Raw genomic sequence first — 13231 nt, forward strand, 5'->3', positions numbered from 1 at the left:
GTATATTAATGGTTGTGAAGGACCCAGGGAATCAGTGGGAAGTGCCTGCTAATGGATATAGGATTTCTTTATAATGGGGAAAATGTTCCAGAATTAAAGTATTGATGTAAACACTTGATGCTTACTTCCATAGGGAAGAACTATAACGTGCAAGCATGTGAGTGAATTATTACTTTACACATTAGGGAACTTTGCAGCCCTGTGAAGATACTAAATTGTGCACTTGAAGTGGGTGAATAAGCCTGCTAAGAAACAGGTCCATGGGTATGGAACTGCATGGCTACTCTGTGACCAAACTCTTCAGAGTCCCCTAGAGAGAAAACACAAGCACTTGTACTTGCTCACTGGCAAGGGAGCATGTGCCAGCTACCAGGAGAACAGAGGCCACCAAGACATGGTCCTCCAGCTCTGAGGGTCACAGAAGGCTGAAGCTAGAGACAGGGAGTCTTGCAGAGAGATGTGTATTCCCAGTGAGAAGCATCACCTAAATTGCAAGCTGTGGCTCCCCGACTCCTCCTTCCTCTCCCATGTCTGATCTGCTTCCAGTATCCAGTCCCTGAACTTCTGTGACTCTTTTCACTTTTGACTCTACTTAGCTCCTCTTTCTCGAGTCCTAGCTCTGGCCTTTGCCATCTCTCGGCTGGCACAGTAGCCCACCCTCAGCAGTGCCAGCTAAGGGATCTTTACGAAATGCAAATATGCACTCATGCTTTCAATCTTCCTTCCCAGAATTTAGTCTTAACCCTCCACAGGGCTCCCTTTACCCCACCCCCAGCCCACGAACCCCTTGGTCCCGCTGAGTGTTACAGGCTCCAGTTGCCCAGACAGCTGGGCCTCCTCATTCTGCTACTTGGACTGACAGCCTGACAAACACCCTCCCTTGAAACCTTTTGCAATACCCCTCCCTTCCTCCGGTAGTGCTGACACTGTCTTCCTTTGCATCTCCATTACAATGTGAATGGATTTTTGTCAGAAGAGGTATAACTTGTTATTAAAGTAATGTCAATCTCCTGCACAAGACTATAAGCTCCTTGGCTGCAGGGACCTTGTCTTACTCGTGTTTGTACATCAAGTGCCGACTATGGTGTTTGGCACAGTGTAGAAGCTTAATAAATGTTTATTGAATGAACTAGTGGATGATCGAACAAAGGAAAGAAACTATTGCTTCCCAGGAAAATTATGCTATGTGTTTGAGTTGAAGGTGCATGAGTGAAAACAGAGAGGAAGAGATTCATGGCAATGCTATCTGGGAAAGGAAATAATTGATAAAGTGAGATGCTAGAAGCCATAGGAGAAGATGGGATCAAAGTCCCAGATGGGATAGTGACCTTCACTTGTTGCTATGAAAGACCCACCAAGCATCTCCTGGACCCCAAGGACCACCTACCCGTGAGTGTGCTCAGGAGACCACGCCCTTTGCTCAAGCCTCACTTGAGGGCCCTCCTCCCATGGTGCCTGGGGGTGGGAGCCAGAGTGAAAGGGGACAAGGCAGGGCGTCCAGGAGAGGATGGACTACAATTGTGGGAAGGAAGCCTGCTGGCCCCACCAATGGAGGACGGGGCTGGAATAGTGGCAGGATATCATCTCTGTCCCTGGCCAGAGCTTCCTTCCATATTCCCAGGGAAGTACCTCCTGCTTCCCAGTAAGCGTATGTTCAGAGGCAGCAGCCTGGGGGCTCCTCCATGGAGCACAACTGCTTCTTCTTCCCCCACGGGATCATGTTATCTGAGGACTGGCAGGTGAGAAGAAGGGGACCGAGCAGGCCAGCCTGCCGCAGATTCACCAGTAAGATGTAAGATTCTATTCTTCCTAACTTCCCCTCCTTTCTGTCCTAGAGCCCTGGCTGCGTGTTGGGCTGCTGAGTCTACTCATCGATGAAGCTGGTCGTTGCCTCTGATAGAGCATGCTGGAGTCTAACACATGCGACATATTTGAAAATATGCACGCATAATCCCCAATACACAGCCTCACCCTGCTAAAAGCGAGGGGCCTGATGGACCTCCGTGGGGAAGGCCTCTACAGCTCACAGTATAAATATTCTTTCCAGCCTTGAGTGGCTCCTCTAAGTCTAGTCCAGTGGGCATATTTGATGGTCAAGGGAATCTTACAGTAAATCTTTTCTGCAAAGCAAATAAATTTCTTATAAGGTGAGTCATCATTCCTCCCTGAGAGTCGGCTTGCTTGGGCTTTCCTGCCTGAGGCCTCACACTGCTGTACAGTTGTGTGTCCCCTGGCTGGCCTGGGAGCTCTCTTCTCTGCATTCCTAGGGCCTAGCATAGGGCTTGACATGTGAATAAAAGAAAGAAATGAAAAGAGAGGTGAAGGGAGAAAGAGAAGGGACATGTCCATAGACCAGGCACACCGCGAGGACAAAGGAAGAGGAAGTCCCTGGGGGCTCCTTACAGGTGAGGGTCCTGGTCCTACTTTCAGACTTAAAATTCTGTCCCTTGATTCTCTGCTGTGTATCTGCATTGCAGATCCTGTTGAAATGTAACCTTCTGCGGGGGGGGGGGGGGGAGGACCAACTGTGGCCACTGACACTTACTGCAGTGTTGTCTATAGGTCCTGTGCTTAGGCTAGAAAGTCCCCCATTCCCGCTCGCCTCTCCTGTGGGTGAATTCTCACCCACCCTTCCTTCCAACTCTGAACTGCAAGCTCCTCCTCTGCCCCAACACTTTGCACACAGCCCTTTGTACAGTGATGACCTTGTATGTTAACCATCTGCTTTTGTTTCCTGAGGGCAGGAAACAGACTTCATTCTTTCTCTGCCTCCATGTACCCAGGCCTACACCTGCCCAGTTGTGGGGCTTGGGGGCACTTACATACTTGCCCACCAGATGTTTTGTTCTTATGAGATCAGCCAGGGCTGCACTGATGCATTGGCTTGATGTGTGGTGAAGGGAGCAGAGGGCAGGACCCGCCACTGGGGAAGCAAGACCAGACGGTGTGATGGGAATCCTGATTAGCAGGGAGGGGAAAAGCCCGGACAAACGGAGAGTCTGATTTTGCCTATTTTGTACTTCCACACCAGGCTACTGTGGCTTGTCCTAGGACACTTGTGCACCGCCTCCAGAGACCCTTTGCTGATGTTCTGGAAGAACAGGGGCTCAAGAAGATGCAAGCTCACAATCATGCTCTTAAGAGTGAAGATTGGCGAGGGTTCATTATCTTATCCTTTCTTTCAACATTCTCCCAGAAAAGGGAGCATGCGCCTTATTTTGCTTTCATTGAAACTGAGATCCATAGTGAGTGGGAGACTTGTTGGAGTGTTGGTATGGTAGGAAGCCCCGGAAACCAGGCAAAATCTCACCTCCCCCTTTTTAATGGATTCGTCTACCACTCTCCCATCACCCTGAGGGCAGGACTTGGCTCTGGTTCCACTTGCTAAATGTGTGATAATGACTGGCCAGTGCCTAACTATGTGGCTGCACAGGTGTAATGAGGTGGGAACGTGAGGAACTGGGGAAGAGACAAGCCACAAGGCCTATTAGCAGGAGGATCCAGTCCGGGTAGATAGCCCCCAGCCCTGGGCATCCTCAATGAGACCAAGGCTGGAGTTCAGGTGAGGGGAGACCAGAGGGGCCCCTGAACAGCAGGAGCATCCTACCGACACAGGTGGGCAGCGGCCGGTCCCAGGTCCTGCGTTCTCCACTCAGACACTGCAGCTCCTGGCTGCCCCGCAGGCTGTAGCCAGGGTCACAACTGAAGGACACAGAGCTGCCTGCAAAGTGACCTCCATCATGAACCTTGTAGCCAAACTGGGGCGTTCCAGGATCTTCGCATTTGATGAGCTCAAAACCTGGAGATGAGACGAGAGGCAGAGTGAGCGAGACCTGTGGGGGCAGAAACCCAACTTCTGCTCCTCCTTCAAGCCCAGGTTCTCAGGAAGATGTCTGGCCACTGCTCCCCACTTGGGATCCCTCAGCATTTCCAGGGAACATTCTCTCCCCTGTGCTTACATGTAAATGAGTCCAGCTTTTTAATAGTTTTCAGGCCTAGGCGCTGGATTTTCTATTTCTTTTGTTGACCCCACAGCATTTTGCTAGAGACCTGTTCCTTCCAATTTGCTCTCTGAGACATTGTGATGGGACAGGATAATACGGAAAAGTCACTTTAAATGTACATTCAAGAGCCTCATTATGCCCTGTTTAAACATATTCTGTTGGAAAAGGAAGAAACTGACTTATACAGAGCTCCTGCTATGGGGCTTAGCATCTGCTGCCTCTCAGTTGTTAATTCACAGGAGTCTTAGGTAGGTTTAATCATCTGCGTTTTACAACCCAGAGCATTGACTTAGGAAGGTTAAATAAATTGTTCCAAACTCACGTGACTTTCAGGTAATGGAAATGGAATTCAAATTTGAGTCTATTTAATTCTCATGCACTGAGCCATCTCTGAAATAGGCAAAGATCCCTTCGCCAGGTGGCCTGACATCCAGACAAGGGGGTTCCTGAATACACATTGTTTACTTTTTAAACCCCTAATATATTTATTGAGACACAATTCACATGTCATAATTCATCCATCTAAAGTGTAGAGTTCAGTGTTTTCTTTTATCTATCCACAGAGCTGTTCGACTAGTATCACTATTGGTTCTAGAACATTTTTATCACCTCAAAAAGCAGCCTAGATGAGTTTTTGTCTCAGCACTCTCAGCAAATTTGCCTTCTGTCTCTATAGATTTGCTTGCTCTGGGCAGTTTGTAAAAATGAAGTCATATACTATGTGGTCTTTGTAACTGTCTTCTTGGACTGTGTAATTTTTCCAAGCCCCACTTATGTTGAAGCATGTATCACTACTTCATTTGTTTTTATGGCCACATAATATTCCATTGTACAGACATATCTCATTTTATTTATCCATCCCTCAATTGATGGAGACCTACTGGACTCTGAAATAGTCTATAAGAGCATGTCTACCAGATAAACAGGAGCTCAAACAAATGAGTACAATGAGAAAGCCCAACTTCATTGTCCATTCAGATGCAGGAAAGACTCACTGGAAAACTGTAGCTCAAAGCCCTGACTGGTGTTTTCGGCATCGGTGATGAAATCCAGCCACAGACTGCTAGACGTGCTGTTCAAAGTCACTCCCAACATCTCAGAGCGGCTGAACACCCCCAGCAAACGGGCAGAGTTGTTGTTGCCATCGTAGACCTGGGCAGGAGACATCCCAATCTGGTAACACCAGCACAGCCTTATATTGGCCACATGTCACACCCCATGGCCCACCTTCCCAGGTGTCAGCACTGACAACCACTGCTAGATGGGTAGTTAATTGTCATCAGCAAGGAAGGTGGCAGCACGAAGCTGGCGGCTGAGCAATCAATTGTCCTGTTTCCTCTCAGTGTCAGTGTGCCCAGCCCATCTCCATTGTGAATCTAGTCTTTGAAAACTGGTTGCCGTTCCAACCTTTCCAGGGAAACCTGCTCCTGGTCCCTCAACCCTCATATGGCACCAGCTTCCTCTTCAGCAGCCTGGGGAGGCCAGGTTGGGACTGCCTGACTCCCCAGCCATCTGTTTCTGCAGACAGGCAGGCTGAGAGCATTCGACATCCCTCCATTGCTAAACAGTCACTCCCATCCTTCCAGGAGAGGAGAGGACCTGACCCCCATCTCACCATGGGGTGACCTGTCTTAACCATCTGCTGGACAGGATCCCTGAAACACAGGCAGGATGGAGTCAAAATGGCCAGCAGGGTATGGTGACTTTCCCTTCTCCAAGCTCAGTCTCTGCCCCTTCTCCTTGTAATGAGGGCTCCAGCTAGGGCCTGCTGGGCTTGCCAAGGGTGGAATGGCTCAGGCATCTGGCCTCCCTGATTCCCATCTGTCCCCTGAACTTCTGAGCACCAGCAAAGACAACAATCATCAGAATAATGAACTGGCTCCCCAGGTTTCGAGGTTGCTGCTCCTTCCTAGATAATTGTACAAATAACAACAGAAGTTGTGATTGAGTGAAAGAACCCCTGGTGCTTTAGTAAATATCAAAGATGGGATCTATGGGTGGGTGATGGATATTTGTGCATGGTGCACAATGTGGAGCCAGCTGCCAGCAAATTGGAACAATATTTCCATCCTCCTATTTATGAAGCAGCGCTTTGTAAAGGAAGCCATCCTTCAAGCTCACAGTGCTGTAGATTACAGAGATTCATTTAGGCTGCTGGGAGCCTTAAGTCTGTTTCCAGATCTGATGTGTTGGTGGTTACGTTATTGAAATACTGAGAGGATCCTGGAGTCCAACCAACACAGAGATGGCACCAATTCAGAAGTTTAGCCCATGACTGTATCCAAATTATTATAAAAATATTTTTACCCATTGAGGCATACATTTGAATTCATGGATCAAGGCGTTAATTCTCACCAGTTGCTAACATCACCATAAGGAAGAAAACTAAACATCAAGAGCTTCTTAATGGAAAGCAGATCACCATCTAGGGAATCACCTTGCCAAAGAGTCAAACCTGATCAGATCAAGCCACTAGATCCTATTCCCATCCTATAGGACATACCGAGGAAGGAGGAATACTAAAAAAGATACTATGTGCTGGAAGTCAGCAAAGTCCAGAGTGTGAAAAATTCCACTGAACAAACAGCCAGATTTTTTTTTAACAAATAAATTACAAGCATAAAAAGAAAAGAGATGGAGGGAGAAATCTACAGGTTAACAAACACACGAGATAACTAATCTACTGTTGTCCAATGGATCTTAGAGACTGATTTGAATAAACTGTAAATTTATAAAAATACTGTGACATTTATGAGCTCATTGGAAATTTGAGCATTCACTGGATGGATGATGGTATGAAGAAATTATTGTTAATTAATAAAAAGTATAATGAGTACAGGATATTTTCTTTAATTTTAAAGCATAATTCATTCTCATTTGCTAGGCACAAAAAAATGTTATTTGTAGCATTACAATAAAATGTGCATTGCAGAAAAACTTCTAAAACAGAAAAGCACAGAGAAAAGAAAAACAACTCTCAGTACTTGTTGCATTTTGGTATAATCCTTCCAAGCTTTGTCCTTACTTTCCTTACCTAGATTTATTAATATTTTTTATTTTATAAAAAGAAGCTCAAACTATCAATACAGTAGACAACCCTAAGCTCTTTCACTTAACATAGCGTGCGTACTTTTCAAGTCATTAAGTATTTTTTCACAGTGGCAATTAAATAGCTGCAGGGATTTCCATCATAACATTAACCCAATCCACAACGCAATTACTTGCACAACAGTGTATAGAATATGTGTCCTGGCACTCAGAAAATATATGGTAAATAAATAAACCAATGTTTCCTCTAGTATTGGGGGGGGGGATGGTAATCATGGATTAAACCCAGGGCTATTTAAACTCTGAACTACATCCCCAGCCCTTTTTTAAAATATATTTCATTTTGAGATGAGGTCTTGCTAATTTGTTTAGTGTCTTGCTAAGTTGACGAGGCTGGATTTGAACTAAAGGTCCTCCTTCCTCAGCCTCCTAAGCCACTGAGATTATAGGCCTGCACCATAGTACCTGGCTTATAGCATTTTTGTTTTTCAATCCACCTGGAATTTATTTTGGCCTATCATATAAGATTCTACCTTTATTCCCTAGTTGGTTAGTCATTTCACAAAAGCCTGTTTGTAAATGTTCTATCTAATACCAATTTTAAATTCATATATCTTTTAAATTCATATGTAATTCATATATAGTTACATAAATGTGGTTTGTTCGTGAACCTTCTATTCCACAGCATTTGGCTATTTGTCTATTCCTGTGCATGACCCATGTTTTTAGTTTGTGTAGGTTGATAGCATATTTAAATATATAGTAAGAAAGTCTTCATTTCCACCTAAAAAAATTCTCCCATATTTACTCTTCTAGATAAACTCAAGAATTTCCCCAAATTAAAAAAAATAAAGCAAATATGCAAAAAAGAAAACTTGTGTCATTCCAAGTTACATTAAAATGTATGGATTGATTTGAGAAAAAATGCACCTGTGGGATATTAACTCTTCTGATCCATATTCATGGTGTCTGACTCCATTTAATCAAGTTGTCATTTATGTCTCTCAGTGAATTTCTCTACTTATTCCTGGGTATTTTTATATTTTCGATTGCTTTAGGGAATTGGGCCTTTGCACACATTTATTTCCTCACAGGCTCTTGCTGGATGATCCAGTTCATCAGATACAGGGTGAGGGGAACATCTCTCTCAGAAATCCAGGAGAATCTACACATGTCCGGGACATCTAGTAAGACAGGTCAGCAAGGCAGCTGGTTTCCAAATGAACATGCTAAGTGACAATGTGTTATGGTTTGGATGTGAGGTGTCCCCCAAAATCTCACATGTGAAACAATGCAAGAAGGTTCAGAGGAGAAACCATTGGGTTGTGAGAGTCTTAATCCAATCAATGATTCAATCCCCTGATAGGGATTAAGGGAGTGGTAACTGACTTGGTAGGGTGTGGCTGGAGGAGGTAGGAATTGGGGTGTGGCTTTGGGTATATATTTGTATCTGGTAAGTGGAGACTCTTTCTGCTTCCTTATCTCATGTGAGCTGCTTCCCTCTGCCACACACTCCACCGTGATGTTTAGCCTCACCTAGAGCCCCAAGGAATGGAGTGGGCCTCCTATGGACTAAGACGTCTAAAACTGTGAGCCCTCAAATAAACTTTTCCTCCTTACATTTGTTCGGGTCAGATCCTTTAGTCACAGCAGCGACTAAGGTGACTAAAACACAATGCAAGCATTATTGTGTCCAAGAACATGCCTGGCTTGAGTTTCTCCAGCACAAGAAGCTGGTTGAGGGAAGACACATCTTCAGCTTTGCTAGCTATTTCCAGATTGCTCTCTGAAGAAGAGGAATACCAATCAATAGCATCCCATAGCAGCGATGGCTCTTTTCATCATTTTATATTCTCACCAACTCTTAGTATTTCCAGGCATAATTTTTTTTCCAGTTTGATGGGTGCAAAATGGTATCTCACTCTAATTTGTATTTCCTTGATTCTCACTAAGGCTGTGGTAATCAAGTATCAACAATTCCCCTCTTCTCTCCCATGAGTGGCTGTTCATCCATGGGGAAGGACATCTCCCTGCATTTGTTTTAGTTATATTGCCTTTAAAATAATGCTTTATAATTTTCTCAGTAAAGATTATCCACATTTTGGAGGACTCATTCCTAGGTGGCTTATAGTTTTTATTCTATTACGAATGAGATTTCCCTCCCTAATTACATATTATAATTGGTTGTAGAAACACCAGCTGCTTTACTGACTTGTCTTATCAGTTCTCATGGTTTATTTGTTGATCCTTTTGTATTTTCTAAATAAGAAAGGCAATTTTCCATATTCCTATATATTTCTCTCTGGATGTTTATTTGCCTGGACTATGTCTCTTGTCTATAAATAATTTTAATGGTTTCCTTTTCATTTCTGGGTATAATTGTATGGGCTTGGATCATCAGTGCAATGCTGATTCTACGGGTGATGGCAAAGTCACTGTTCTTGGGCTTGATGCCACTAGAAATCCTCAGGAAGTGTTGCCATTAAGTACAGTGTTTGCTGTAGGTGTTTGGGAGAAACACTTTATCAAATTGAGAAGGCACTATTCACAGTTTTAGGAATACTTTTAAAAATCGTGAATGGATATTGAACTTGATCACCTGATGTTTGGGGAATGGGTCAGCAGGATCGTGTGTTTTTCCCTTCTAGTCTGTATAACATTCATTTATAGAATATTAGGTCGAGTCACAGGAAATGGCCAATATTTGGCCAGTTTTGACTACAACAAAGACAATCTCATGTGATTCGTCTAAAGAATAAACATTATGAGCTTTTCCCATGGTTGACATATCCTCACACTCCTGGCCTCAGAGGCCCTTGGTCATCTTTGCTTTATCATCCAGCTAGATTCAGTCTGATATCATAGCCAGGATTTTTAGATTTATGATCTTGAGATTGTTTGGTCTAATAGTTTGGTTTTTTAAAATTAATTTTTAAATTATAAATTGACACATGATAGTTGATATTGTGATATATGAATACAATGTGGAGAATCAAATCAAGCCAATTAGCATTTTCATCACCTCAAGTACTTATTCTTTTTGTGGTGTAATGTACATTATTATTTATCATCATTGTTATCATATTTTGCAATAAATCTCAAGGAAAAAAAGCCCTATTCCTCCTGTGTAATCAAGACTATCCCATTTGACTATCATGGTCTGGTGCCAGCACTCCCCAGCCTTGGTCAACACCATTCTCCTCATTGTCATCCAGGTTTCTATTTGATGTATTAAAAAAAAAAAAAGAGTTGGGACATGGATCTTCATTTTTATCTTTTCTAGAATATTTGGATTACTGTGGGGATTCATTATTTCTTTAAGTTTTATTAAAGTTTACCTGTAAAACATTCTGGTCCTGGGGCTTTTGAGAAGGGATCTAGAAGAATTCCAATTTGTTAATGGTTTCTAGTTTATTCAGATTTTCATTTATTTACATCATAGTACATCATAGTACTTTTCATCTACAAAAATTTCCATTTCATTTGAGCTTGCAGATTTCTTGAAAGAACAGTTGTTTCTAAATATTTTCTTCTTTTCACAATCTCTATTGTATTAAGGATTATGTTCCCTTTTTCATGCCTAGCATTACACATTTGTCTCTTTTTAATTCCTTGATTCATCCTGCCACGTGTATCTATTTCATTATCAACCAGTTGGTTTTGTTGATAATTGCTATTCTTTTTCTAGTCATTTCTGCTTTCATCTTTAGAAGTATCTTTCCCCTACTTTCTTTGGATTTATTCTGTTATATTATCCAAACGACCCAAATCCTTATTTATTTTTAATCAGAGTGACATGTCAGAGACTAAGGGAGGTACATTAAAATCTCCCACGATGACTGTAACTTTATTAAAATTTTTTTATATTCCTATCAGTTTTTATTTAATTTATTCATACTATGTTATTTGGCACATAAAGTTTTACTGCAGATTGATTGTACATTTTATTAATATAATGGAACCCTCCTTTTCATTTCCTTATGAGATGTGGAGAAGTTCTTCAACATATCTTACAATGAACTGACTTCATTTTTCTGTGGCTCATCCTCTTCCATTCATCGCCTCCGTTCCATTTTCTAATTGGGTGATCATGTTTTTCATCTCCATCCAATCTTTCCTCATCTCAGATGGTTCTGTTTTCATTATTGCCTATTTTTTTTGTGCCATCAATATAATACTCTCTCAAATCCTGTTAAGAATACAAACTCAGAGCTTTTAAAGTGTGTTTCTGTCCTTAGTTGCTTACAGAGGGGCAATTAGCTCTCATTCCTCAGGCAGACCTCCTTCTTCTGATCCTCTGAATATTTACTCACCTCGGTTAATTTCCTTGTTGGCATAACATTGTGGAGGGAGAATGGCAGTGGAGAATGTAAACACCCCAAGTCTCTAACAGGGAGCAGAAGAGCTAGGCCCAAACAGGGCACAGCAAGCTGAGGCATTTCCAACTAAGAGAGGGAGAGTGGTAGAGAGATGGTAGCCCCTTCCCTAGTGAGACTTGCCACCCTGGTTGACTTGCCAGCATGGCATTATTTGCTTTTCCTGATGTGCCCCCCAAAGCCAAATGAAGGCCAGGAAGTCAAGTCAAGGCCAGGAATCCACATAGGCTCCCGTCTGGAGGAGCTAGAAGAATGGAGATTTTGTTCTTGCCAATGGTCTATATTCTATTCTTGGTTCCAGGCTCTGCTGCTCTGAACTACATGGTCTTACATGGATTTTTCCTTAGTGTTTCTGGTCCTTAAACGACAGGCAGGATTTTGCTTCATTTGCATGAATTGTAATTTGCTTAGGCCCTTTCTCAATACAGACTTTCTTCCTTGAATATTCTATTTTGGCAGAAATTCCTTTAACTTTTATGCGAAAGACACTTTTGCCCAATTTCCAGGGCTGAGACCACATTCCCCTGTCTTATGTCCCTTCAGTTATTCTACTGGGAACTGGTGGAGGATGTAGTTACATGCATGTCTTCTCTTGCCCTCATAAGCTGGAAGTGGTGTTTTCTTTTGCGTTTTGCAAAAATCTTATTGCATTTAAAAGCCTCTCCTGTCTTACTCATCTGAAGGTAGTAGCAAAATCACCTGGCAGGGACCAAAGGAAAAGAAGTCAGGTGGTTATGGGAGACAAGCTGGAGTGACAAGTACGGGGTGATTCTGGGAAATCTGCAGTTATTGAGGGCATGGAACACATGCAGGGAAACATGGATTTTTCATGGGTCAGAAATGCAAGAAAGTTTGGAGGGTTAGTCAGATGCAGGAGACATCCTATCTCAAGAGACAAGTAAAGTGTGGATAGATTTCCTTGGAGTTCAGAGGCATCTTCGTAGGGACAGGCAAGGCCTTGGGATTAGGAACATACCAGCATTCAGGCAGATGGGCCGGTCACACTAGGGCAATGGCAGATGTTCTTGGAGGGGACTGTTGTGCATTGGGTTCCTTCCACACATATCCATGTGGAAGCAGAGCAGATGACAGGCTTCAACAGCACGGCTGCTGCAGCTGCCTGAGGTGACAGGGTGGCTCTGTATTCTGCTGAGAAACTACGACTGTGGTTTCTTTTAATTCTTTCATTAAAAGAAACCAGAAATAGTTCTGGTACCCATTGGTGACCCAGGTTCTCCCTATGGAAGGTAAGGAGTCTGGGAAAGAAAAGGGTCCTAGGAGGGGACACAGATGCTATCCCAATCTCCTGGAATCCATTGCTCTTCCTTCCCTAGGAATTCCCTAGGAATTTGTTCCAGAAATTCCAGTAGTCACAGGGACGCTTGTGGCCTTTCAGCCATATCAGAACCACAATGCAACCTAATGAGCAGGTTTAAGAGATGCAGACACAGGACACTCTTTGTCAAGAAGGTTGAGCTCCATATTACAAGCTGGGTGGCAGGGCTGGCTGGGCATGTGGCTGCAGAGGCCAGGTCTGGAGTCTGGGGTGGTCCTCTTTTAGAAAAGCAGGGATTCTTCCCCTTCCTGCAACTCTGCAGGTGTGCCTGTGTGAAGCCTCCCTGACCTCTACCCTACAACTTCTGCCTATTTGTTACCCTGACTGCCTTGGAAAATCACTCTTCTGCCTGTCTGTTATGCTGATCGCCTGATGCCGAGGCCAGACAGTTGTGCAGGCACTCTGTTGGCCAGTCTTAGGTTCTGAAGGCCTGAATCTGAACACCCTATTGAGGGAGCTAGGGCCCT

At 43.5% G+C, this 13231-nt stretch overlaps 1 protein-coding gene across 6 annotated transcripts in view; it reads right to left on the reverse strand.

Moving 5' to 3' along the window:
• The window catches only part of Csmd2 (CUB and Sushi multiple domains 2), a 542274-nt gene that overhangs the window by 150889 nt on the left and 378154 nt on the right, over positions 1–13231 (reverse strand). For all 6 annotated transcript variants that reach the window (XM_078025879.1, XM_078025878.1, XM_078025877.1 and 3 more), the window contains 2 exons: positions 5000–5156; positions 3608–3799 (listed from right to left, as the gene is read on the reverse strand). In XM_078025879.1, coding sequence (XP_077882005.1) covers positions 3608–3799; positions 5000–5156 — 349 coding nt within the window. The remainder of the gene's footprint in view (positions 1–3607; positions 3800–4999; positions 5157–13231) is intronic.

This window comes from Ictidomys tridecemlineatus, chromosome 11, assembly GCF_052094955.1.
Source record: "Ictidomys tridecemlineatus isolate mIctTri1 chromosome 11, mIctTri1.hap1, whole genome shotgun sequence".
NCBI lineage: Eukaryota > Metazoa > Chordata > Mammalia > Rodentia > Sciuridae > Ictidomys > Ictidomys tridecemlineatus.